At 39.7% G+C, this 27,921-nt stretch overlaps 1 protein-coding gene and 1 long non-coding RNA gene across 6 annotated transcripts in view; one reads left to right on the top strand and one right to left on the bottom strand.

Annotated features, from left to right (window-relative positions):
* Positions 1-27,921, bottom strand: part of Efcab3 (EF-hand calcium binding domain 3) — a 115,575-nt gene that overhangs the window by 19,893 nt on the left and 67,761 nt on the right. For 2 of the 3 annotated variants that reach the window (XM_070027700.1, XM_070027701.1), the window contains exons 36-40: positions 17,251-17,304; positions 12,398-12,451; positions 10,877-10,966; positions 6,212-6,299; positions 1,695-1,771 (exon numbers count right to left, since the gene is read on the bottom strand). In XM_070027700.1, the coding sequence (XP_069883801.1) occupies positions 1,695-1,771; positions 6,212-6,299; positions 10,877-10,966; positions 12,398-12,451; positions 17,251-17,304 (363 nt within the window). The remainder of the gene's footprint in view (positions 1-1,694; positions 1,772-6,211; positions 6,300-10,876; positions 10,967-12,397; positions 12,452-17,250; positions 17,305-27,921) is intronic. The other variant, XM_070027702.1, reaches the window with a different exon arrangement.
* The window catches only part of LOC138830857 (uncharacterized), a 62,716-nt gene that overhangs the window by 25,880 nt on the left and 8,915 nt on the right, over positions 1-27,921 (top strand). The window contains exon 5 of one of the 3 annotated variants that reach the window (XR_011373071.1): positions 10,208-10,243. The exons of 1 other annotated variant lie outside the window; for it this stretch is intronic. This is a non-coding gene — a long non-coding RNA (uncharacterized lncRNA). Of the gene's footprint in view, positions 1-10,207; positions 10,244-12,794; positions 12,942-27,921 lie in introns of those variants that run through there. One more of the 3 variants, XR_011373073.1, reaches the window with a different exon arrangement.

Below are 27,921 nucleotides of genomic sequence, written 5' to 3'. Positions count from 1 at the left end.
AGAGGCAATGTGATGTGAAATACAGGCAGCCTTAGGGACTAAGAGGGGCTCCTGGATGAAAGACAGAAAGGAAACTGGGGGCTGGGAATGTGGCTTAGTGGTACTGCTTGCCTAGCATGCATGTATGAAATCCTGGGTTTGATTCCTCAGTACCACAGAAAAATCTGGAAGTGCCACTGTGGCTCAAGGGTAGAGTGCTAGTCTTGAGCACAGAGAGGCTCAGGGACAGTGCTCAGGCTCTAAGTTCAAGCCCTAGGACTGGCAAAAAAGGAAACTGATATCTCAGTCCTATTACTGCAAGAAATTGAATTCTATAAGGAACTGATAGGATACATATTCTCCAGAATCCTCAGGTAAGAGTCCAGGATAGCTACCATCCCAATTTTGGTTCTGTAAGACTTAGAGAAGCCAGCCAAGCCTTTCTGGACTATTGACCTATAGAACTGAGAGATAAATTTATGCTGTATTATTCTGTTAATTTGTTATGTCAGCATTAGAAAACTAATACATCACATAAAATCCAAAGTAAATCTATGTGTATGTATGTTTTGGACAGATGAAGTATTTACAAAGAAATGCTTAAAGTACTATGTGGAATATTTATAGATTCTGTTCTGTCTTCCTGGGACACTCCTGTCTGTATCCCTTGCCCAACTTAGTCTTCATCATGCATACACAGAATATTGTCTCTCCTAAGGAGGAGTGAAGGGGTGGTGTCTGCTACAGCAGGGATGGAACTTAGAAACAGGTGAGTGGAAAAAAAACAAGTCAATTTGCCTTTAATATTGTGTTTTCTTTATAGTCCTTGGGATTGAACCTGGGATCTCATGCATGCAATTCTATATTGAGCCAAATCCCTAGCTGTCCTACCCATCATTCAGCCTTCTCTAGCACTCCCCTCCTCCCTCACAAGACCAAGTTAGGACACATTCTTTTATGCTCTCATGATGCTCTATGCTTTTAACTTGTGTTATATGATAACTAATTCGTTCAATCATTTCAAGGCTTAGCTGACTCTTCTTGGTTAGATTTCACACCAGAGCAGGCACCATGTCTGTCTTGTTTCTCATGCCTAGCACATTGTTGGCTTTAAGCAGATATTGTGTTTGGGTGAATGAACTGTAGCCAATGTGGGCTCATTTAATCAGTATCGTTATTTTTTTTGTCTTTGAGAAACTCTGGTAGTCTGTGTGGTGTGTGTGTGTGTGTGGTGTGTGTGTGTGTGTGTGTGTGTGTGTGTGTGTGTGTGTGTGTGTGTGTGTGTGTGTGCGCGCACGTGTGTGTGTGTGTGTGTGTGCGCCAGCCAATACTGAGGCTTTGAACTCAGGGTCTGGGTGCTGTCTTTTAGTTTTTTTGCTCAAGGTTTGTGCTCTATCACTTGAGCCATAGTCCTACTTCTGGCTTTTTGGTGAATTGGAGATAAGAATCTCAAAGACTTTCCTGCCTGGGCTGACTTCAAATTGTGATCTAAGATCACACGCATGAGCTACTGGCACCTGTCTTCTGATTTATATTTGACCTTGCATTTGTTCTTTTTTTTTTTTTCCTACAAATTCTTTTAAGTAAAACTATTTGACCAGGACTGTCTACATTCTAGGGAGATGCTAATTTGAAAACAATTCCCCTCTGATCCCACACAGGGTGTCCCGCTGAAGTTAGTAAGATAGTATAGACACCTCTTGAAATCTCATTACCTTCCATTTGTGAAGAGTTCAACTTTTTTTCTTTGTGCTGTGATCGGCATGGAAGAGATCCTGGTAAGTCTTTTTCCCTGAGAAGAGACATGAGAAGATTTAGATCTAATGCAAACATGAGGCCAGAAAATGTTAGTCCCCTTCTGCAGTTTCTGTTGACTAGAATGTCTGTAAGCATCACAACATATCATCACATTACTTTAGACCCCTTTACTGTAACTTGCCAAAAGCTACAGGATGGACAGTGAGAAAACATTGACCACTGAGATCTACTTCTGCTGTCTACTTACCAATCATCTTTTTTTTTGTGTGCCAGATATGGGGCCTGAATTCTTGGCCTGGGCACTGTCCCTCAGCTCTTCAGCTCAAGGTGAGCACTCTACCACTTGGGCCACTTACTTCTGTGGTGCTGGGGAATCAAACCCAGGCCTCATGCATACAAGGCAAGCACTGTACCACTGAGCCACCTTCCTAGTCCCACCAATCATACTTAACTCCTTAACAAATATAAAACTTGCTGGGCATCAGGGGCTCATGCCTATAATCCTATCTACTCAGGAAGCTGAGATCTGAGAATCATACTTCAAAGGCAAGTCTGTGAGGCACATATCTCCAATTAACTAACTACCAAAAAGCTGGAAATGGCACTATGGCTCAAAGTGGTAGAGCACTAGCCTTGAACAAAAACAAGCTCAGGAACAGTGCCCAGGCCCTGAGTTCAAACCCTAGGACTGGCAAAACAAAAACAAAAACAAAACACTTCAATTTCAGAGGGATTAAATATCTTATCCCCTGATTAAAGTTTTAATTAGCCTAATGTTATGATGAATATACTTGTAGATAATATTTTGTGTCTTATTATTTTACAACTTTGATCACAAATTGTATTTTTACCATATATGAAAGAAACAAGGAAAAGATATAAAATGCTTTTGGAAAGTTTGGAACTCTGGGAAATGTTTAATTTCTTCATAAAGTAAAATATGGAAAAAGAAGGTAAATATTAATAGTTAGGGGATACTTTGTATTGACCTACAATAATTTATTTAGGAATAAGATAATATATAAAACTGGTGTGATTTAATATTGTAAATAAAATTTAATTATAGTTAACTAAGTACAATTTAATGGTAAATTAATTCAAATAATTTTGATTTTATAAGATTATTTTAGATGCTTTTGGAATGAAAATTTGAGAGTATGGAATATGTTATGATTTTTAAATTAATTTAATTTTGACAGTCGTGGGGCTTGAATTCTGGGACTGGGTGCCATCCCTCAGCTCTTCAGCTCAAGGCTAGCACTCTACCACTTGAGCCACAGCACCACTTCCACTTTTCTGGTGGTTTATTGGAGATAAGAGTCTCATGGACTTTTCCTGCCCAGGCTGGCTTTGAACCGCAATCCTCAGATCTCAGCCTCCTGAGTAGCTAGGATTATAGGTGTGAGCCACCAGCGCCCAGCAATTTTGTGGTTTTTGTAAGTAGTTGCTAAAGTAAAAACTAGAAGAATAAATGAAAGCATGTTTTTTGTTTTTTGTTTTTTAAATTTTATATCCTCTGGAGTACCTAGTAGATTCAACTGCTTTTCAGAGAGGGACTTGGGAGAACAGGAAGTAATAAGCTCTGGATATATACTGTTCTCCAACTCTTCTTCCCCACCCCTCCCTTCTGTTCTCCAAGTTTTGATGTGAAATGTTACCTGACTTGTTTTGTTTTCTTAGCTTTTGCTACCACTATTTTTCTTGTGTTCTCTCATCACCTTACTGAACTCCAGAAGATTTTACCCTTCTATATTTGTTGTATTTCTAGATATAAATGATGCAACAAATACAGAAATATGTTCTTAAGAAGCAAGAGGAAAGAAGGTCAGGCAATGTAAGGTTTGTATTATTATAGTAAAAAGGATATTCTTGGAACTGGAAGCCCTGAGATTTGGCAAGGACTCTAGCTTTTCATGTAGTGTAAGGATTACTCAACACACAGGTTTTTATTTCATCTTTGCTTGATTACTTCCAGTGTCAGAGAACTCACTATATTTCAAAAGGCAGCTTGTAATGGTAGGACAGGGAACAGTGAGGCTGTACCTTCTGGGAGGTTATTGTCACTACAAAAATGTCAGAAATGTCTTGCTTTAGCAGTGACAAATTCAAAGACACTACAGCAAAAATTTAAAAAAAAAACACAAAACCCCAAACAAAAAATCCCCCAAACCTCTCAAATGAGAAATGGTTTTTCTTTCTATAACTTGATAAAATCTATCACTATCTTTGGTTCTCATGCTTAGTCCTTAGATCCTGTTATTCAGGATCTTTGACTGAGAAAAAGCTATTGTTAATGATACAGGCAAATTCCACTTCCCAATTTTAACCCATTGGCTACACCTGGCTAATTTAGTCCATTTCATTTTCCTGGCTATATTTGAAATATAGAAACTATCTTGTTTCTCTGTCTCTCTCTGTCTCTTTTTCTTACACACACACACGCACGCACGCACATGCACGCACACACACACACACACACTTGCACACAGAGCAAGTTCATGAAGTTACGATTTTATTTTTCAGTTTTCAACAACAATAATAACAATAATAAAAAACAAGTTTTTAACTGCAGAGATTTTACTGTAATCTCTAGGGCAGAAAGACTAACAATATAAAGAAACATAAAGGTAATGACTGAGAATTTTTTTTTTTTTTTGGGTCCGGTCGTGGGGCCTGAACTCTGGGCCTGGGCGCTGTCCCTCAGCTCTTCAGCTCAAGGCTAGCACTCTACCACTTGAGCCACAGTGCCACTTCCGGCTTTTTCTGCTTATGTGGTGCTGAGGAATTGAACCCAGGGCCTCAGGCATGCAAGGCAAGCGCTCTACCACTGAGCTACCTTCCCAGCCCATGACTGAGAATTTTTGATGTGCCAAAAAATATACATGACTGTATTAAATCCTGTCCATGCATTTTCTCTTCATCTTTTTTTTTTTTTGGGTCCGGTCGTGGGGCTTGAACTCAGGGCCTGAGCATTGTCCCCGATCTCTTTTGCTCAAGGCTAGTGCTCTACCTTTTTGAGCCATAGTACCACTTCTGGTTTTGGTGGTTAATTGGAGATAAGAATCTCATGGACTTTCCTGCTCTGCCTGGCTTTGGACTGAGAACCCTAGATCTCAGCTCCTGAGTAGCTAGAATTATAGGTGTGAGCCACTGGCATCCAGCTTTTATCTTCTTAAACACTGAACAATTACTGCTCTTCAGCAAAATGGCAACCACACATGTAGCATTCTTACAAGAATACTGTCTAAATATTGTCAGTACTGACACTAAGCTTCTCTGTTCCCTAAAAATTCAATGAATCATGATTTAGTCTCTACATGTATTAGTGTCTGTAGTAATATTCAAAACTGGTTTTGCTTCCAAAGTTCAACAGCAGATTATCTTCACATTTGGTAGCTAGCCTGTATACCTTATATTTTTCTTCTCCATATTTCCATTTGCTTAGGGGTTAAGTCTTCTTTATGATTTTGTACATTTATTTACACTGGCACTCAAAATACCTTACATAACAGACAACTCCTTTAAGTTCTCTAATGTATTCTTCTGAGTGTGTGTGTATGTGTGTGTGTTTCTTAGGAATTGAACCTAGAACTCTCTGCAGGTGAGGCAAGTGCTCTATCACTGACCTATATCACTAACCTTTAGTGTTTTGAGCCAGAGTCTTGCTATGTATCTTAGTCTGGTCTTAAACTCTTTCTTACTTTTTTTTGCCAGTACTGGGGGCTTGAACTCAGCCTGGGCACTGTCCCCCAAGCTCCTTTGGTTCAAGGCTAACAATCTACCACTAGCTCTACTTCCTTCATTTTCTGTGATTAATTGGAGATAAGAGTCTCATGGGATTCTTGGCCTGGCTGATTTGAACCGCGATCCTCAGATCTCAGCCTCCTGAGTAGTTAGGATTACAGGCATGGGTCAGTAGCACTGGGCTTAGTCTTAAACTCTTGATCCCTCTGTTTTACTTTCCCTAGTGCTGACATTACAGGTGTGTACCCAGCCCTTTAAGGTATTGTGTCATAACACAAAATAGGTCCTTATTTTGGAAGAACAAGAATTGTTTCTCCAGTCAAAAGAATGTTTTTTTCTTTTTCATAAAAAAATCTTTGTCTTTGTTGTCAATTTAGATGTTCTACTTTATAAGAAAACTTAGTACAAAATACTTGAGGACCACTCTACTTTGTCTTGTCTTTTTTTTTTTTGCCAGTCCTGGAGCTTGAACTTGGGGCCTAGGCACTGTCCCTGAGCTTTTTTTGCTCAAGGCTAGCACTCTACCACTTGAGCCACAGTGCCACTTCTGGCTTCTTCTTTTTATGTGGTATGGTACTGAGGAATTGAACACAGGGCTTCATGCATGCGAGGCAAGCACTCTACCACTAAGCCACATTCCCCATCCCTCTATTTTGTCCTTATGGCATAGTAAACACATTTATTGCCTTAATAATTCTTTATTGGATATGTTAATACATTTATTACATACCTCCTGGCTTGGAAGACAGGTACTTTTAGGGGTTTCAGCTTAAGTTTTGATTTAACTTCTGAAACTGCCATGTGGCCAGAGACTCTAACTGGAAATCAGAGATACAATTAAGGAATTAAGGACCATTTCATAAGTTAGCTCATTATTATTATTATTATTATTATTATTATACCAATATGGGACTTGAACTCAAGGTCTTATGCTTGCTTGCTTGCTTGCTCATGGTTCATACTCTACTACTTGACCCATACCTCCAATCTAGCTTTTTGCTGATTATTTGGAAATGGGATATCATGGACTTTTCTGCCCATGCTGGCTTCAAACTATGATCTTCCAGACCTCAGTCTCCTGAATAGCTGGAATTACAAGCACAAGCCACCAGAGCCTGGGAAGATTAGTCCATCCTCCTTTTCTTTTTTCCCTCCCTCCTTCCTTCCTTAATATCTTAATGCTTTCATTTCCTCCTCTCCCCTCCATTCTTTTTTTTCTGCAGAATGTCACCAAGGTGGCCTCAAACTCACAATCTTCCTGCATCAGTTTCTCAAGTACTGGGATTCCAAATATACATCACTAAGTTTAGTTTACATATTAGGTTTTTTTTTTTGTAGTACTGTATTATAGTTTAAACCCAGTCTTGCTGGGCAGGTGCTCTCCCATTTGAGCCACACACCCAGCTTCTCACAGATTAATTTCTTTATTTTTTTGCAACTTTCTCAGATCACAGGCCTTGAGTATGAAAGGTAAGGATCTCTCAGAATGACTCTGTATACAAATCCAAGTTAAAATCATGTGAAAAATTGAAAGGTCATATGGAAAGGTCTCATTACTATCTCTTGATTGATCTGTAAGTAAATTGTTTTTGCCACAGCTTTCCCTTTCCAATGGTGTCACTGTTATCCTATATTAAAAAAATGCTAAATGAGGCAAACTAGATACATAGCAAGAAATGCTGTTGTCTTCTTTCTCGTGTAAAGTCTAAAGTAGTAAAATTCACAGGAAAGTAGAATGGTGCACAGGGGGTATGTGAGGAGATACTGATCAATGGGCACAAGTTTCAATTATACATATAATTTCTGAAGATTGAATGTAGAGTCTGGTGACTTACAGAAACAACAATCCTGTGTTCCCCCACAGTAACTGCGTGAGGTGATTCGTATGTTAATTAGCTTGGCTGTAGTGATTCTTTCTCAATGTGTAATGTATCAAATCATCAAGTTGTATACATTAATAAAATAGCAATATTATTAGGAGAGGAGTCCAATGGAACAACTAATGAGTGGTTTAACAAAATGAATACCAGGATGTGGAAATGTCTTGTGGGGGCATGTGAATGAAGGAGGAAGGGTGAGCAACCGCAGCCATTATATCCAATGTATAATATGTAAAAAATGAATTATGTATCTTGAGGGTAGGAATGGGAGGGGGAAAAGAAGAGGAAAACAATAGAAAGGGTGACACTGGTCAAGATGCATTGCACTCATAACCTGGCTTATGGAATTGAAACCTCTTTATACAACTACCTAATAATAAAAACAAAAAACAAAAACAATAATACAGATAAATCATCCTGGAAATATGTGGAAAAAAGTAAAGATACAATTTACCTATGAAAACATAACATTTCATGTTGCAAAGAGTAAAATGTTACATCATTCCTAAAATATTTATTTGTTTTAGCTACCTGCTTGGTAGTAAGTATATTTCTCCAGGGTTTCCTTTTAAGACAGACATTTCTTCCCTGGCAGTTTTTACGAGTCCACTGATCTTTGTCAAAAACAGGAGTGAGTATGGATGCAAGGCTGTTTGTCATCCTAGACTCTTGAATGCATTCTTGCACTGCTATGGCCTGCCTACTCCTCCCATTCTCCTTCTGTGTAGTTTGAGACATAGGGCTAGGTGGTAGAGCTTCCCCAAATTTGTTGGTTTTACCACTCAAGTTACCTTTTTAACCTTTAAATTGTATTAGGAATAATGAAGACTAAGTACTATTAAACCACAAATAACAAGAGTTTCAGAATATTTGGTTAGAATTCTTTTTTGCCCAGGTCTTCACCCCAGAGCCTGGAAAGCAATCATTCTAAACAACCCAATTACACAGAGTTCAGAATGGAGAAACCTACCACAGAGCTGGGAACTGCAGAGATGCTCAACAATCTAGGCACGTGAAAAGTGTTGTGAAATAGTCTTCTGGCTCAAAATAATCATTACTTAAAAAAAAACAACCTTCAATTTCTTATAAGGATGATAAGTCCTTTTCCTAAAAGGACTCAGCATACAATTGTACAAAATCCTCTTATTTACCTACTTTTAAACTGTGCTACTAAGCACTTCGAAGCTTCAGATCAAGAATCCAATAAAGGGTTTTTGTTCCATCATGCAACTGTGACCTCATTCACTGCTCAGGCTCAGGCCCAGGGAGAAAATGACCATAAACTCCTTCCAGTGTTAGAGAAACTATTTTTCAATGTGGTTCATTTAGCACCTTGGGGGCACAGTGTACATGAGGGTGTGAATTACAGAATGAGAACCTCTTTTTTACGCACCATTTAAATTTCATGAAGGAGGGGGAGTTGTTTTAAATCCTGTATTAATATATTTTCATTACTGAGTTGAAAGTTTTTCAAGTTAAAACATTTTACACAGGTACCTTGACTGAATGATGACTAGAAACCTATTTCATTAATTGTTTAAGCCTTGAAAGAAAGGCAACAACAAAAATCAAACTCATAGTTTTTAATACTAGGAGGAAAAGTGACTTAAAAAGAGCAATTAAAGAAAAAAATTATTCCCAGTACTTGGAAGGCTGAAGCAAAAAGATTTCTGAACTTAAAGGCCAGCCTGGGTTCCACAGTAAGATCCTGACACAGAGAAAATAGTCATGTCAAGCAGAAACTATAATGTGCATGATCTGACTTGTCTCATTTTAAGTTCTCTAGCATACAAGCTAGGAATGCCTTTATTATGGCTAAATACAGCCTCTGTTACCCAAGGATTAGCTGTTTTATGATAAGGCTTTCAAAAGTTTTCTAGACTTCACTTAGTGGCAGCATTTCTAGAAGTTTCCAATTCCTGCCCTGGGAGTTGCTCATTATAAGCATAATTTAGCTTTACCAAGTATTCTCAGACTTGGTAACCTTATCTCCCATCCTGGTCAGGAATACAAAAGGAAAGAAAGGGAAAGTTTAATTTACAAATCAACAACTATTTGCTATTGGGTTCTTGTGTTACAGTGGCAGTAATGACAGTTGCTATTAGATGGAGTTTATGAGTATTAAAAATTAGGGTTTGGAGGCTAGGAAGGTGGCTCAGTGGTAGAGTGCTTGCCTTGCAAGCATGAGGCCCTGGGTTCGATTCCTCAGCACCACATAAGCAAAAAGAAAAAAGCCAGAAGTGGCGCTGTGGCTCATGTGGTAGAGCACTAGCCTTGAGCTGAAGAGCTGAGGGACAGCGCACAGGCCCAGAGTTCAGGTTCCACGACTGGACCCCCCCCCCAAAAAAAATAAAAAAATAAAATTAAAAAAATTAGGGTTTGGCTGGGTGCCGGTGGCTCACACCTGTAATCCTAGCTACTCTGGAGGCTGAGATCTGAGGATCCTGGTTCAAGGCCAGCCCCAGCAGGAAAGTCCGTGAGACTCTTATATCCAATAAAAACCACTCTAAAACCGGAAGTGGCGCTGTGGCTCAAGTGGTAGAGAGCTTGCCTTGAGCTGAAGAGTGCAGGGACAGCGCCCAAGCCCAGAGTTTAAGCCCCACAACCGACAAAAATAAAAAATAAATTAGGGTTTGTTCTTAAGATAGGGTCTTACTATGTATCCTGGCCTAGCCTTGAACTTCTGGGCTTAAATATCACTCTTGCCTAAGCTTCCCAAATAGCTGACACTACCGGCATGGAAAATGGTTCCCAGACAGAAACAAAAACTTAAAATTATCATTTATCTTTAATTTTAGCAAAATACATATTATGTGAAATTTACCATCTTAATCTATTTTTTTCAGTGCTGGAGATCAAACTCAAGACCTTCCACATGCTAGGCAAGTGTATTACCACTGAGGCACAGTGCCACACCTTATCTTGACTCTGTGTGTGTGTGTGTGTGTGTGTGTGTGTGTGTGTGTGTGTGTGTGTGTGTGTATACGTGTGTGCATGTGCTCACTGGTACGAGGGTAGTGGAGTTTGAACTCAAGGTCTCCTGCTCTTGCTTGGCTTTTTCTAATCAAAGCTGATGCTCTACTGCTTGAGCCACACATTCATTTCCAGGCCTTTGGTTGTTAATTGGAGATAAGAGTTTCATGGACTTTACTGACAGGAATGGGATTCTCAGATCTCAGCCTCCTGAGTTGTTAGGATTAGAGACCTGAGCCTGTAATTAGCCTGTAGTTAAGATCGCAGGCATCCAAACTTAATTTGTTTAATGACAGTATCACCAACAGTTCCTGTATAAACTGCACTGTGATACTAAACAGGTCACAATAGAGTAAGAGGCTAAAACATAGTAAACGAACCTATTAGAAAACAATAGTCAAGTGAGATGTGAGGTGGAATGAGAAAAACAGTTGGAGAGATAATGATGTCCATCTATTTTATGGATTGGTAGACAAAGAGTAGATCCAAGATTAGTAGGGAAACACCTATGAGACTTAACAATTGTAAACTATAGCACTCACCTTTGTCTGATGATGCCTTCACACAGACTGCACACTCACCTCTAAGATCACTGGCATTTTTTATCAGCTTGTGTAGAATCACTTTTTTTGCTTAAAGACAAGAGAAAGACTCAAAATTACACAAAAATTGAAGTTATGGAAAGGAAGAGTACAGTTTATCTTAGTTTTCCCCCAAATGAGTGATAAAACTGACCCAAACATCAAAAGTATGTGTGATATCCATCTTAACTCATATGCTGCTTCTGCTGCCTTAATATGTCAAACTCCCCAAAAAAGCTTAGTAAAGTACTAAGAGTCATAATTGAAATAAAAAACTTTTCATTTATCTCTTATTTTGCATATGACTATGCATATATGTCTTGAATTTATGTATGTATGAGGTGCTGGGGTTTATGGTCACTATGGTGACCAGAAGTACATGCCCCTGTTGGGAGTGGCCACAGTGACATTTAAAGTAAGATAAGCTTTTCTTTACTTGGTTCACATTGTCTGTCCATGCACCTGTCTGCAGGCAAATTGAGAATATGACCTCTCTTTCTGTATTGCCTTTGTTCACTATCTGCTTGATAAAGATCAGTATTATACTCATAGCCTAAAGAGTCTTGATATCATTGTTCTCATATTTGTTCTTTCAGCAGTTGTTCCAGACAAGTAAGTTTTGGGTCCCTTTGCCCAAGATGTAACAAAGACAAAGCTTGGGTCAGAGATCATGAGTTAAGGTTGAGCATAAATAAAGAGGATTTTTGTTATGTTCTAATAGACATGAGGATGCCATACAGCCGTAGTTCTTGTGTCCACCTTCTGTTTCAGCCTCTACTGTCTACTGCTAGCTCTGTGTTCTGTTCTTTTAATGGTTAGGTAGGAGCATCTATAAGGAGTGGGTGGACTGTCTATGAGTATGAAGTATTTTGATCATATTCATATTCACTATCCTGTCCTTTCACCCTCCTACCCTCCTGTTCCCACTCTCAACAGTCTCCCACAAGCATTTTTAGTCTTGATTCTACAAATAATTTAGTGCATTTTGTATTTAAATTAACCTTCCCTCTACTTTATGTGTTGCTCTTTGAATGATGTAGACTAAAAGTATCACCAAACCTAGGTCCCTAAAGTATTATACATTACTAGGCAAGTGCTCTACTTTGAGGCACAACTCAAGTTCAATGTATGATGATGAAGATGATGAAGATGATGATGATGATGGTGGTGGTGGTGGTGGTCCTGGGCTTGAAGGCCATGTCCCTGAGCTTTTGTGCTCAAGGCTAGTGCTCTACCAATCTGAGCCATAGCTCCACTTCTGGCTTTTTAGTGGTTAGTTGAAGATAAGAATCTCATGGGCTTTCCTACCTGGGCTGGCTTGGAACCATGATCCTCAGATCTCAGCCTCCTAAGTAGCTAGGATTACAGGTGTGAGCCATCAGTGCCCTTCCATGTATTGTATTTATAACCAATAAAGCATCCAAAATAAACAGAAAGCATCCAGTTACCAATTTTTGTATTGTGTAATAATTTTCCACTCACATTTAAGCTTCTTCAGGCCCTCCATTATTGAAGCCACAGCAATCTTTCCATTTCCTGTAAAACATTTAAATTCAAATACAGAGGTTGTTATATAAAAATAATAAAAATTGTGAAGTTATTAATAATATTCTTTTTTTTGTCAGTCGTGGTGCCTGAACTCTGGGCCTGGGTGCTGTCCCTCAGCTCTTCAGCTCAGGGCTAGAGCTCTACCACTTGAGCCATAGCACCACTTCCGGCTTTTTCTGCTTATGTGATGCTGAGGAATCGAACCCAGGGCCTTATATATGAAATACAAGCACTCTACCACCGAGCCACTTTCCCAGCCCTAAATATAATATTCTAAGCTGAAACTTTGTCTATGTATTTGCTCTGTAATTTGGATTTTGTTTTCTTTTAGGTGAGTATGATGACGGCAAAGGAGGTTCATGGTCTCACCCTTGGTTGTCTGTCTTGCTCATGGCTACCTCTCTGCCATTTGACCCACACCTCCAGTCTGGCTTTTTGCTGATGGTGTCTTCCTGGACTGGCCTCAAACTAAGATCCTACAGGCACTGTACTCAGTTATGTTGTTTATTGGTGTTTTGTGATGGTTCTGGGGCTTGAACTCAGGGCCCAGACACTATCCCTTAGCTTTTGTTGGACTGGTACCACTTGAGCCACAGCTCCACTTTTGGCATTTTGGTGGTTAATTGGAGGTAAGCATCTCATAGACTTTCCTATCTGGGCTTGCTTTGAACCATGATCTTCAGATCTCAGTCCTCCTGAGTAGTTAGGATTATAGGCATTAACTACCAGTACCCAGTGATTATTCAGCTTTAGGTAGTTTAGTTACAATCAACTACTTATCCAGTCTTAAATTAGGAGATGCTGGGTTAGGCAGTGTCTAGTTATAAAGCAGAATGCAAAATGTAGAAACAGTAGAAAGAAGGCAAAGTAGAGATTGAAGATCCAGTTAAAGTAAAAAATCCAAGCATTGATGACTAACGGAACTATACAATGCCTTGGCCTATCCAGGTAGGATGCTCAGTTTCCCCTGTAGGAGAGTTACAGTTATCTCAGAAAACTGAGGCTTTGGAGACCCACCCTCCATTAGGGGAGGGGCCAGCATTTGCATTATCTTCAGGATTAAGTGCATAGTTTAAGTGGCAGAGTCCTTGCCTAGCATGTTTTGAGGTCCTGAGTTCAGTTTCCAGTACCACAAAAAAGTAGTTATATGGCACAAAGACCAATGTGTAAGTCAAAATAATTAGAGCTCTCAGTAAACAGTCAAATGACTCCAAATTTTGGCTTCTCCTGTATATTTTTAATACTTTTATGTACCCAATTTTAATTTCTCTTATATTTTTCTTTCCTTTTGGGACATAACATATTAGTGGCACTTATGGTTCAAGAAAGGAAAGTACAGGCACAATCTTAACATGTTGTGTCTGTCTTCTTCATGTGGTCCATGGACCATCATTATCTATTGTCATCTGAAAGCCTATTAGAAAGGTAGAGTCTTTTTTTTTTTTGTCGGTTGTGGGGCTTGAACTCTGGGCCTGAGCGCTCTCCCTGTGTTCTTCAGCTCAAGGCTAGCGCTGTACCACTTGAGCCACAGCACCACTTCTGGCTTTTTCTGTTTATGTGGGGCTGAGGAATTGAACCCAGGGCCTTATGCATGCGAGGCAAGCATTCTACCACTGAGCTACCTTCTCAGCCAAAATGCAGAGTCTTACATTTTATCTAAGATAGGAATTAAAACTTGAATTTAAACAATATTCTGAGGCGGTCCCTATGTGGTTCAAATTTAACAAGCACTGCTTTTTAATACTCAAAAATTTGAGTATTTTTCTGTATTAAAGAGCTGTATGCTTGCTAGGCAGATAGTCTACCACTTAAGCCATGTCCTCCATTCCCTTTTGCTCTAGTTACTTTTCAAATAGCATCTCAAGTTTGTGCCTAAAAGTCAGCCTGGAACCTCCCTCCTCCTCTTTACAGTTAATGTATAGATGGGATTACAGATGCATGCCACCATGCCCAGAATTTTATTTGTTGAGATGGAGTCTCTAAGACTTTTTTGCTTAGATCAGCCTCAAAGCCCAATCATCCTGATCTCTGTTTCCTGAGTAGCTAGGACTATAGAGATGAGCTATTGTGTCTGAATTCTGAGAATCTTCTATTCAGGATAAAAATACAGTTTTAGGAAGGCAATATAATTATAGAAAGGAGCACTTAACATCAAATGTCAAATGAGTTATCAGATCCTTCAGTCCTTTTGTGAGCCTAATTTGTCTTCCTGCTAGAAATTTGTCTAAGTTCTGGATATCAACTGTGTTTCCTTAGAAATGGTAAGAAATGAAAGAAATATTATGAAACTACTTACAAAGGTGAAAAATGTTTTTTGTGCTTATATTTACCACAATGTGGATACAAACAGAATTGAAAAAAGCATTAGAAAAAATTCACGTCTTTAGTTCTGATTTTAGGGGAGCAGAAGGTAGCTATAAAAAAGCAGCTACTTACTAGGGGTTTGGAATTGGTTGAGGGGAATTGGTTGGTGAAAAACTGACTCAATTCTGAGCTACAACTAGGAATTTAGTTTTACTTTCTTCTTCTTACTTGAATCTTCATTTATTTCTACAAGTTTATCCTTTCTTCCTTCTATTCCTCCCTGTCTTCCCCCTTTCTCTTTCTGTCTTTGCTACCTATGTTATCTTACTACACCTGGCAATACATACCAATGCTTAAAATTTAACTTTTACTTGTTTTAAAATATATTTGAGGGCTGGGGAGGTAGCTCAGTGGTAGAGCGCTTGCCTTGCATGCATGAGGCCCTGGGTTTGATTCCTCAGCACCACATAAACGAAAAGGAAAAAGCTGGAAGTGGTGCTGTGGCTCAAGTGGTAGAGCACTAGCCTTCAGCTGAAGAGCTGAGGGATAGCGCCCAGGCCCAGAGTTCAGGCCCCACGACTGACCAAAAAAAAAAAAAAAAAAAAAAAAAATATATATATATATATATTTGACTCTAGTTTGCTTCTCTGGTCACTATACATTCCAAGAATTTTATTCAACAAAACAAAAATGAAGCTTTTCTCATTCATTATAAAAATAATGAAACAAGCCGGATGTGGGTGGCTCACACCTGTAATCCTAGCTACTCAGGAGGCTGAGATCTGAGGATTGTGGTTCAAAGCCAGCCCAGGCAGGAAAGTCTGTGAGACTCTTTATCTCCAGTTAACCACCAGAGAACTGGAAGTGGTGCTGTGGCTAAAGTGGTAGAGCACTAGACTTGAGCTGAAGTGCTGAGGGACAGTGCCCAAGCCCAGAGTTCAAGACCCATGACTGACAAAAAAAAAAAAAAAGGAAAGAAAAAAAGCACTAAAAGTTTAAAGATAATTTCATTACCCTATCATATATAAAATTTGTTTTCAGTCTTTCACATTTTGGTCTTTGATAGTAAGACTGTGCTTTTATGATGTAAAAATGTAATGTATCTACTATTCTAATTTTCTTTTCCAACCTAAAATAATTCTTTTATAATCATGGTTCCAAGTTGCTACAAAATCTTTTATAATTAGCATTTCACTACTTTCTATCCCATTACACTGACACCATGGCTTGTGCATTGATGCCCATATGGTTAGATGTTACCAGCCTATTCCAACTTTTCCTTTCTCTTTTTAGTTCCCTCCCTCTCTCCTCCTTTTGCTTGTCTCTCTTGCTCTATTGTCAGGCTGGTCTTGAACTTGCTACTCTTATGCTTCAGCTCCTCCTGAGTGGTGAGATTTATAAGTGTGCAAAACCAGCCCTGATTAAAAAAAAATTTATTGTCAAGGTAATGTACACAGGGGTTCAGTTACATACATAAAGTAGTAAGTACATTTCTTTTTTTTTTTTTTTGGGTCCGGTCGTGGGCCTGAACTCTGGGCCTGGGCGCTGTCCCTCAGCTCTTCAGCTCAAGGCTAGCACTCTACCACTTGAGTCACAGTGCCACTTCTGGCTTTTTTCTTATGTGGTGCTGAGGAATCGAACCCAGGGCCTCGAGCATGCAAGGCAAGTGCTCTACCACTGAGCCACCTTCCCAGCCATGAGTACATTTCTTGTTGAACTTGTTAACCCCTCCCTCACTTTTCTCTCACTTTCCCTCCCCTCCACCCTGCCAAGTCAATTTTCTTTCTTTCCTTCCTTCCTTCCTTCCTTTCTTCCTTCCTTTCTTCCTTCATTCCTTCCTTTTCTTTCTTTCTTTTCTTTCTTCTTTCTTTCTTTCTTTCGTCCATCGTGAGGCTTGAACTCTGGGCCTGGGTGCTATCCCTTAGCTCTTCAGCTCAAGGCAAGCACTGTACCACTTAAACCATAGAGCCACTTCCAGTTTTCTGGTGGTTAATTGGAGATAAGAGTCTCACAGACTTTCCTGCCCAGGCTGCCTTTGAACCACGCAGGATCATCAGATTTCAGCCTCCTGAGTAGCTAGGATTAGAGGCGTGAGCCACGGATGCTATGTTTAGTCAATTTTCTTTCTACCATAAGAATGGAGGTTTTTGGACTGGGATTTTAAATTTTATTAAATAAAATTATTCTCAGGATAATTTTCTAGGAGAGGGTTAAGAAGAGAAAAGGCTTTTGATATGCTAAAGAACTTTTTGGGGGATCATTTCAGAGAACACTAAGGATGTGGATTTGTAAATATACTAGTTATTATTTATTTAAGTTTATAAGGATGTGGATTTGTAAATATACTAGTTATTATTTATCTAAGTTTAAACTTTATCTAAGAATTTAAACTTTGATGAACAGGAAATACTTTCATCCTCTGCTAATTACAGAGCATTAAAGATAATATTGATAAGGATTTTGCATTGTAGTTTGTAACTCACCCATAATATAACTGATAGCATCCATCAGATCATTCAGATAGACTGTTCTGTCAACTGTAAGGCAAGGGGAAGATATTTAAGGTCAGATAAACCCACCTTACTGACTCAGAAATTTATGCTGTATTATATTCTGAAATTATGAAAATTGTAAGAATTAAGTGATCTACTTTCTTTGGGATTTTATAGCCTTATACTCAGAGATAACATGATTATCTTTGGAAACAAGACTTTCAATGATTGTATCTTCCTTTTTCCTTTGCTTTAGAGACCTCCACAGTTACCTAAATTAAGAAATGACTAGGCATTCTTTTTTTTTTTTTTTTGGGTCCAGTCATGGGGCCTGAACTCTGGCCTGGGTGCTATCCCTCAGCTCTTCAGCTCAAGGCTAGCGTTGTACCACTTGAGCCACAGCGCCACTTCCGGCTTTTTTCTTTTTGCTTATGTGGTGCTGAGGAATCGAACCCAGGGCCTCATGCATGCAAGGCACGCGCTCTACCACTGAGCCACCTTCCTAGCCCCAACTAGGTACTCTTAAGGGTAGGAAGCCAAGGTAAATGAATCTGACTCTGCATATTTTTAGTTCATCACTTAATCTACTAGTAGTAGATTAACCTTCTTTGTGCTAGGTACTTTGTTAGATCTTGTGGATGAAAAAGTAAGCAAGGCAATGAGTTCTCATTATCATGGAGTGTACAAACACGAGGAAAACAAACAATATACATAAAAAGGGTAATTGGAGGTATCAGCAAAATGTTATTCAAAGTGAAACAGGGCAACTGGGTACAGTGGCTCAAGCTTTAATCCTAGCTACTTGGAAGGCCAAGTCTGAGCACACAAGTTTGAGAGACTCAATCTCAATCAATAGCTAGTCCAGGTGGGACAATGCCTGTTATCCAAGCTACAGAGGAAGCACAGTGGCTGTAGAGTGTTGTGAACCTGTCACCTGCAGTGACACAGGAAGCACAAGTGGAAGGAGTCAGGCCAGCTCAGAATGAAAAAGACCCTACTTTGAAAATAATCAAGGACTCAAGTGGTAGAGTGCCTCCCTAGCAAGTATGAGGCCTTGAGTTCAAGTTCCAGTACCATTATAAACAAAAAAGTCATACTTTAGACAGAGAGGCTAGGAAAAGCTTCTCTGAGGAGAGTCTATTTAAATTGAGATGTCAATGGGTGAGAAAGGAGTTAGCTATTTGAAAAATTGTAAGAAAAATATTCTTGTGGAGTATTAATATTCATATTGCATAAGAATATTGTGTGCTTGTAGTCCTAAGATTGGAATGCATTTGATCTATGATTGAGAGACTGAGAGAAGACCAATGGGGCAGGGCCTTATAAGTTATGATGATAAAAGTTTGGATTTTATTGTGGTTGCAGTGGAATGTCATTGGTGGTATTGAAGAAAGAAAGTGACTTGATTTCAGCTTTCAAAAGATCACTTTGGCTGGTATATGCAAAATGAGGAAACAGGAGGAAGACATACTACATAGACTATTTCACTGGTCCATGAAAGAGATGATGGTGGCCTTGGCTATGGCAGTATAAATGATGATAAATAGGTGGATTCAAGACATATTTTTTAGGTAGAGCCAGGATTTGAATGTGGAATAAAGGAAAAGTAGAAATTAAGAATGAAACTGAATTCCTTCTACTTTCCAATCTTTAGGATAGATGGAAAATGAGATGGGGAGGGTTTGAGATTTTTTTTTGTTGGTCATGGGGCCTGAACTCTGGTCCTGGATGCTGTCCTTCAGCTCTTCAGCTCAAGCCTAGTTCTCTACCATTTAAGCCACAGCACTACTTCTGGCTTTTTCTGCTTATATGGTGCTGAGGAATCAAATGCAGGGCCCCATGTATGCAAGGCAAGCACTCTACCACTGAGCCACATTCCCAGCCCTGGATTTGAGTTTTTTTTTTTTAAGGGAAGGACTTAATAATGAATTGTTGATACTCTTAAGAAATGTAAGTGGAAATATTAAATAGCTAGTTTGATATCCTATTCATGATTTAGGGAAATAGAGGAATAAATTTACTTAATCAGCTTGGAGGTCGTATCTGACCCAAAAAGACACTGGATTCATCTCATAGGGAGATGGTATAGATAAACAAAAGCAGTCTTGGGCTAGCCTTGGGTACTGAATTATTTAGAGATCTTGTGGGGGAAGGAAGAGGCAGAAAAAGAAGTGGAGAAATTGTCAGTGAGGGATAGGAAAACTAGGTGAGAATGGGACTTCAAAAAAACCTGAAGAAAAACGTTTCCATAGGGAGGGTGGTTACTATGTCAAATGGTGCCAAGATATCAACTGGCAGACATGACTATATCCCTTGATAAGAGGTAGGCCTATGATGATCTTGTTGAGAATTGGGTCAGTGCTGTGCGGGGATGAAAAGCTGATTATAGAGTTGGGTGGAGTAGAGGTGAGGAAGTAGAGACAATGAGTGATGCTAATTTTCTGAGACAGAGCTGCTGTGAAGAGGAAATAAGGGAGTGGTACCTGGCAGTGGACAAGTGGGACAGAAGAGTATTTGCACACCACTGGAAATTGAGAGGGAGAAATTGAGGATGCAGGCAAGAATAGGAGGATATTGCAGGAGTAAACTCTTAGAGGATGCAGGTGTTTGAGTGGGAAGGCTGGCCCACCACAGGAGCAGAGATTCTTTTCTCTTCACAGCTACTCAGGGCAGGACTTGTAGGCATGGATGGATGGAGGCTCATGGAAATGGAGGTAGGAAAATGAGGACATGCTTGTCTAATTACTACTATTTTTTTCTCTATGAAATCTGAGATGAGGTCATCAGCTAAGAGTTGAGGTGAGAAGGTATTGGAAATTTGAATAGAGAAGGTATAAAATTGTCTCTACGAGTAAGAAAGTGTAGCAGCGTCTCCCTGGGCTGACTGGACATATGTGGCTGTTATATGAAATGAGTTTCATTAGCATGGTTTTGGAATTTTCTTAGCATGGTTTTGGAATGTGGGGCTGAGTTTTTGCCAAGCACATTTGAGAGAAGTTCTGGAAGTTTGTAAAATGATAGAATGTTAAGCATGGAAAGAAGGCAATGAGGGTGTGGTGGAGAGGTGTTGGTGAATGATGAGAAGGAGAGAAGGGAGGAAGATCTCCATGTGGCTGGACAGATGTTATGTGCAACATTGTCATAGTAATGTGGGAAGTATATTATTAGCTCATACATATTTTTCCTAAAAGAAGTTTTATGATTTTAATAAACTTTAGCAGAAAAAATGAACTTTATTGGCTTTAGCAGGAGCCCTTACTGTAGGTACCAATGATGCAGAGAGAGAACTGGTTCACTGACTCAGAGCAAGCTTTTCAGCTCTGTGGTCGGCATACACACACATGTGTATACTGATGTGTGTGCATGTGTGTATAACCATGCATATATGCATGTGTATTCTCAACATGTGTGTGTGTATGTGTTGTGTGTATGCATTTTAAAAAATAGCTTTCAGTCATTTCAAGCTATCTGGGCTGTCCAACTTTTCTTAGTTGGTATCAACTATTGCCATCGTTTGTGACCTGGTTATAAAGTGGAATAGATACTTGTACTTTTACCACAAGTGCAGTTATTTTAACATGCAGGTTTACAAGACTGGAGGGCTTTGTTGTTGTTGTTGTTGGTTATGGGGCTCGAACTCTGGGCCTGGGCACTGTCCCCAGGCTCTTTTACTCAAGGCTAGCGCTCTACCACTTTTAGCCACAGACTACTTCTGTTTTGTTTTTTGGTGGTTAATTGGACATAAGAGTCTCATGGGAACCTTTCAGTCTAGAAGTTGTGAGTGAGAAGCTGGGTTTTGTATCCAAGTATTATTGTTACAAATATGTTGGAATGTTGCTTATACGGCTTACTACTTTAAAATTTTAATTGGACTTGGCTCTAGAATTTGTTTTAATAAGTACCAATTATATTTTGAATGTTTTGATAAATTGTATTTATTTCCATAAGATTCCTTTTTAATCTTATACATTTTGTGTATTTTAAAATATTATAGTCAGAAGTAGCTCTTTAATCAGACTTTCAAAGGGGTTCATAGCAAATAAAATCAAAGCCCCTGATCTGCATGAATCAGAATTAAGTTTCCTATTATGTGTGTGTGTGTGTGTGTGTGTGTGTGTGCGCGTGTGTGCACACTCACATATGTGCCTGCGTGTGTGTCTCTGTGTGTGTACTGGAGATATAACTCAGAGTCTTGTGCTTGCTAGGCAGGGTATCTATCTGCCTAGCCAGTCTCTAGTCTTCAGCCACTTGAGTCATGCCTCCAGGCTCCCCTGCCCCCTTTTTTTTTTCTTTTCAATCCTGGGACTTGAACTCTGGGCCTGGGCACCATTCCTGACCGTTCCGGCTCAAGGCTAGCACTCTACTATTTGAGCCATAGCTCTACTTCTGGCTTTTTTGGTTAGTTGGAGATATGAGTCTCACAGGCTTTCCTGCCCAGGCTGGCTTTGAATGTCAATCCTCACAACTCAGCCTGAGTAGCCAGGATTACAGGAGTGAGCCATCATCATCTGGCTCCAGACCCTTGTTTTGCTTTTGTGGTAAAGTCTCACTTTGTGCCTGCTCTGGCCTGGGCTGAGATTCTCCTACCTGTGCTTACCTGTGTCAGTGAGTGGATGACAGGTGAGTTGGCAGTATGCTCAGCCATGTTGCCTCTCCTGTAACTTGGGAAACCGGCACCTACCGCTATTTCTTTTTTTTTTTTTTTTTAATTTTTTTTATTGTAAAGATACTATACAGAGGGTTACAGTTACATGAGTGAGGTAATGAGTACACTTCCTCTTGAACATTGTTATCCCCTCCATTGTTTTCCCCCTACCATCCCCTCCCTCCCTCCCTTCCCCAAGGTTCTTTTTTTTTTTTTTGATTGTGATTAAGTGATTACTTAATTTCCAGTAATTAACAGTATTGTGGAATAATGATGCTCGTTTAAAGTCACAAGTTCATTCTAACTTTCCTGGAGCAAATTGTCTATCACAGTCTGTAATATATAACAGTGCTCACATGTTATATACCATATATGTGATCAGCAGCATGGGGATATTTGGTAGTGGTTCAACCAGATGAGTGGGAGTTCTTTGTTTCTTAAGTCCTGTTAGTTTTGTCATATCACCTCACATTTTGGATTTATCATCCACTTATCAGGGAGACCATATACTGTTTGTCTCTTCGTTCTTGGCTTACCTCGCTCAACATGATTCCTTCTAGCTCCATCCATTTCCCTGCAAATGCCATTATTTTGTCATTTCTAATGGCTGCATAATATTCCATTGTGTATAGATACCACAATTTTAGGATCCATTCATCTGTGGTGGGGCATCTAGGTTGTTTCCATATCCTAGCTATTGCAAACAGTGCTGCAATAAACATGGAGGTGCATGTGTCCTTGTATATTGGTTCCTGTTGTTCAGGGTAGATGCCTAGAAGTGGTATGACTGGGTCGTAAGGGAGGTCAATCTTTAGCTTTCTAAGGACCCTCCAGACTGCTTTCCAAAGTGGTTGTATGAGTGTACATTCCCACCAGCAGTGTAATAGCGTTCCTCGTTCTCCACATCCCCTCCAGCATTTGTCGTTGGCTGATTGGTGGATGTGGGACATTCTGACTGGGGTAAGGTGGTATCTTAGGGTTGTCTTTATTTGCATTTCCTTCACCACCAGGGATGATGAACATTTCCTCATGTGTTTCTTTGCCATTTTTATTTCTTCATTTGAGAAGTCCCTCTTTAGTTCCCTTGCCCATTTAGTAATTGGTTTGTTTGGTTTGGGGGGGATTAGTTTCTTGAGTTCCCTGTATATACAGGATGTTAACCCCTTGTCTGATATATTGCTGGTAAATATTTTTTCCCAATTAGTTGGTTGTCTTTCTAGCTTGGTTGCGGTAGCTTTATCTGTGCAGAAGCTTTTTATTTTAAGGTAGTCCTATTTGTCCAGTCTCTCTCCAATTTGTTGTGACCCTGGGACTCTGTTCAGGAAGTTCCTTCCTGTGCCTATTAGTTCAAGTGTCTCTCCTACTCTGTCCTGCAGTAGTTTCAGAGATTCAGTTTTAATGTTAAGGTCTTTAATCCATTTTGAGTTGATGTTGGTGCATGGTGATAGGCTGGGGTCCACTTTTAGTTTTCTGCATGTGGCTGCCCAGTTTTCCCAGCACCAGCGGTTGAAGAGGCTGTGTTTCTTCCATTGTATGTCTTTGGCTCCTTTGTCGAATATCAGCTGGCTGTAGGCCTGTGGATTTATTTCTGGATCTTCTATTCTGTTCCATTGGTCTTCGGGTCTGTTTTTGTGCCAGTACCATGCTGTCTTTGTTATTATAGCTCTGTAGTAGAGTTTGAAATTCGGCATGGATAGCCCTCCCATATTGTTTTTATCCCCTAGAATTGTTTTGGCTATTCTAGGTCTTTTGTTGTTCCATATGAATTTTTGGACTATTTTCTGTATTTCAGTGATGTACGTCATTGGGATTTTAATAGGAATTGCGTTGAATTTGTATATTAGTTTTGGAAGTATTACCATCTTTACTATATTAAGTCGGCCTATCCAAGAGCATGGGAGGTCTTTCCATTTCCTAGTGTCTTCTGCAATTTCTTTCTTTAACTTTTTATAGTTCTCATTAAATAGTTCTTTTACATCTTTGGTTAGGTTAATTCCTAAATATTTTATTTTTCGGGAGGTTATTGTGAATGGGGTTGCTCCCTTTATTTCCCTCTCTTCCTGTACATTATCAATGTATAGGAAGGCAACTGATTTTTGTGGGTTTATTTTGTATCCTGCTATTTTGCCGAAGTGATTTATGATTTCTAAGAGTTTGGGGATGGAGTTTTTGGGATCGTGGAGGTATAGTATCATGTCGTCTGCAAAAAGGGATAGCTTAACTTCTTCTTTCCCTATGCGGATCCCTTTAATGTCTTTTTCTTGCCTTATTGCCCTGGCTAAGGGTTCTAGGACTATATTGAAGAGGAGTGGAGACAGTGGGCATCCTTGCCTTGTTCCTGATTTTAGGAGAATTGGTTGTAGCTTTTCCCCATTAAGTATAATATTGGCTATTGGTCTGTCATAAATGGCTTTTATTGTTTTTAGAAATGTTCCTTCTATTCCTATTTTCTCCAGAGCTTTTAGCATGAATGAATGTTGAATTTTGTCAAAGGCCTTTTCTGCATCTGTGGCGATAATCATGTGATCCTTGACCTTGGCTCTGTTGATATGTTGGATTACGTATGTTAAACCATCCCTGTGTCTCTGGGATGAAGCCTACCTGGTCATAGTGAATTATTTTTTTTATGTGTTTCTGGATTCTGTTAGCTAGAATCTTGTTAAGGATCTTTGCATCTGTGTTCATCAAGGAGATTGGCCTGTAATTCTCCTTTTTGGTTGGGTCTTTGCCTGGTTTGGGGATGAGTGTGATATTGGCTTCGTAGAATGAGTTTGGGATAGCTCCCTCCTTCTCTGTTTGTCTGAAGAGCTTGAGGAGTATGGGTATTAGTTCTTGTTTAAAGGTCTTATAGAATTCTGCTGTGAATCCATCTGGTCCTGGGCTTTTTTTTTGTTGGAAGACTTTTGATAGCTTCCTGTATCTCATTATAGGATATTGGCTTATTTAATTGGTTAACTTCTTCTTTGCTCAGTTTGGGCAACTTGTATTTCTCTAAAAATGCATCCATTTCTGCCTGATTTTCTTCCTTTAGAGAGTATAGCTTTTGAAAGTAGTCTGTTAGAATTGTTTGGATATCTTGGGTACGTGTTGTGATGTTTCCCGTGGCATCCCTAATCCTATTAATATGGGTTTCCTCTCTTCTTTTTTTAATTAATTTAGCCAATGGGCCATCAATTTTGTTTATTTTTTCAAAGAACCAGCTTTTTGTTTGGTTTATTTTGGTTATGGTTTTCTGATTTTCTAATTGGTTAATCTCTGCTTTTAATTTGGTTATCTGGCTTCGTCTAGTAGCTTTAGGTCCCATTTTTTCTTGTTTTTCTAGCTGTTTTAATTGCAACATGAGATTATTTACTTGGTCTGTCTCCATTCTCGATGTGGGCACTGAGGGCAATAAATTTGCCCCTCAGGACTGCTTTTGCTGTGTCCCACAAGTTTCTTTGTGAGGTGTTTTCATTTTCATTGAGTTGTAGGAAATGCTTTATTTCTTCTCTGATCTCTTCTGTTATCCAGGCATTGTTAAGGAGTGTGCTGTTCAATTTCCATGTATTAGAGAAATTTCTGCGGTATGCTTTGTTATTGAGAGCTAGCTTGATTCCACTGTGGTCAGATAGGATACAGGGGATTATGTCTATCCCTTTGTATTTGCTTAAGTTCCTTGCATGAACTGTGATATGGTCTATTTTGGAGAAAGTTCCGTGAGCTGCTGAGAAGAATGTGTACTGTGTTGTTTTAGGGCGAAATACTCGGTAGATGTCAGTTAATTCCGCTTGAAGTATGGCCTCTCTTAATTCGGTAGCTTCTTTGCCAATCCTCTGGTTGGTAGACCTGTCCTTTGGTGAGAGTGGTGTGTTAAAGTCTCCTAGTATTATCGTATTGGGATCTATTTTATTCTGTAAGTTTGAGAGCATTTGTTTGACATATCTGGGTGCACCAATATGTGGGGCATATAAGTTGATGATGGTTATATCCTCCTCTTGGATTGTTCCCTTTATTAATATGTAGTGTCCGTCCTTGTCTTTCTGTACTGATTTTAATGAAAAGTTTATTTTGTCAGATATCAGGATAGCTACACCTGCTTTCTTACTGGGGGCGTTTGATTGGTAGATCCTTTTCCACCCCTTCACTCTGAGTTTGTTTGTATGTTTGGCTGAGAGGTGGGTCTCCTGAAGGCAACAGATGGATGGGTCTTGTTTTCTGATCCAGTCCTCAGTTCGTTTTCTTTTAATTGGCGAATTCAGCCCATTTATATTAAGAGAAAGTATAGAGAGATGCATTGTTGTCCCTGCCATTCCGTTTTCCTAAGTTTTTCTTCTTTCCTTTCCTCCTGTGCTTGCTCAGTTAGACTTTGAGTAACGCCTGTTTGGGGCAGGCCTCAGTTCCTGGTTGCTTTCTTCAGGTTGTGTCCCCCCTCTTAGAATTCTTTGTAATGCTGGCTTAATGTTTATGTATTCATTTAGTTTTTCTTTGCTATTAAGTTTTCAGTTCTCCATCGAATGTGAATGCTAGCTTTGCCGGGTAGATCAGTCTGGGTTGGCAGTTATTGGCTCTCAGGGCTCGTATGGTGCTTTCCCAGGCTTTTCTTGCATTCATTGTTTGTGTGGAGAGATCTGCAGTAATTCTTATTTTTTTCCCGTTGTAGTATAGCTCCTTCTTCATTTTTGCTGCATGCAGGATTGTTTCCTTATTATTCAGATCTATCATTTTTACTATAATGTGTCTAGAAGTGTTTCTCCTGGGGTCTTGCTTGTTGGGTGTTCGATAAGCTTTTGTGATGTAGTTAAGATGGTCGTTTTTGAGGTGGGGAAAATTTTCATTGATTATATTGTTAAATAGGTGTTGCATTCCCTTGCTCTGGAATTCCTCACCTTCGTCCACTCCAATTATGCGAAGGTTAAATTTTTTAGCATTATCTGCTTGCTCTTGAATATCCCTTTGGTTTAATTTGAGTGATTTTTCCATATCTGTCACTTTTTGGTCCAGTTGGTGTATTCTGTCTTCTGTATCTGACACTCTACCTTCCATTTCATTCACTCTGTTGACAGTGGCTTCTATTGTGGTTTGCATGGAGGAAATGGATCCCTTTATGGATTCAATGTTGGTTCTCAGAGTACTGATCTCACCTCTCAATGAGGTATGCATTACCTCTAATTTGGCGTTTATCTCACTTCTTACTGAGGTTTGTGCAGCTTCTATTTTTGCATGCATCTCTTGTTTGATACCCTGTATCTCTTTGGATAGTTCATCCTTGTGCTCTTTCAATTTCTGATCAATTTCTCGCTTTATTTCTTGAGTCATTGCCTCCAGCAACCCTTGGATGTAGCTTTTGTCTTCCATTCCTGCTTTGCTCCCACTGGGGCTCTCCCCTGCGTGGCTGCTGGCTTTTGAGGTGAGCCTGCTGTCCTGGGTGGTGGTAAACCTTGTGATTTTTCTCTGTGATTTTCGCATGGAGGTTCAGGAGACTGCTCTTCAATTTTGTTTTGGTGTGTCTGTCTTAGCTTGGTTACTGATTCTGTATTGGTAGAGAGAGTCTGTGCCTGATCTGGGTTCTGTTGGGAGCCTATTTCCAGCTGCTATTCTGACTTACTTAGGATTCTCAGCTCTCTGCTGTAGATTGCTGGCAGTTCCCACCTTTGGAAGGGTTGAGCAGCCTAGACTGCTTGTGTTTGCTCCTACGGGTGCTCTTGTGAAGAACAGATGCTCTGGATGCACTCTCCCAAATACTGGAGTCTGCTATGGGCTCCTGATGTGTTTTTGTTTGTTTGTTTTGGGCTGGTTGTGGGCTTGAACTCTAGGTTTGGGTGCTGTCCCTCAGCTTTTCAGCTCAAGGCTGGCACCCTACCATTTGAGCCACAGCACCACTTCTGACCCTTTTTGCTTTTGTGATGCCGAGGAATCAGATCCAGGGCCTCATACATCCAAGACTATCACTCTATTGCTGAGCCGCCTTAACAGTCTGAGCTCCTGCTTACTATCAGGTGCTGGCAGCCTGTGTTGCCCAATTCCCAGTCTAGGGTATA

The sequence above is a fragment of the Dipodomys merriami genome, unplaced genomic scaffold (genome assembly GCF_024711535.1).
Source record: "Dipodomys merriami isolate MVZ:Mamm:240054 unplaced genomic scaffold, mDipMer1.0.p SCAF_19, whole genome shotgun sequence".
Taxonomy (NCBI): domain Eukaryota; kingdom Metazoa; phylum Chordata; class Mammalia; order Rodentia; family Heteromyidae; genus Dipodomys; species Dipodomys merriami.
This window is presented reverse-complemented; position numbering and strand designations above follow the sequence as displayed.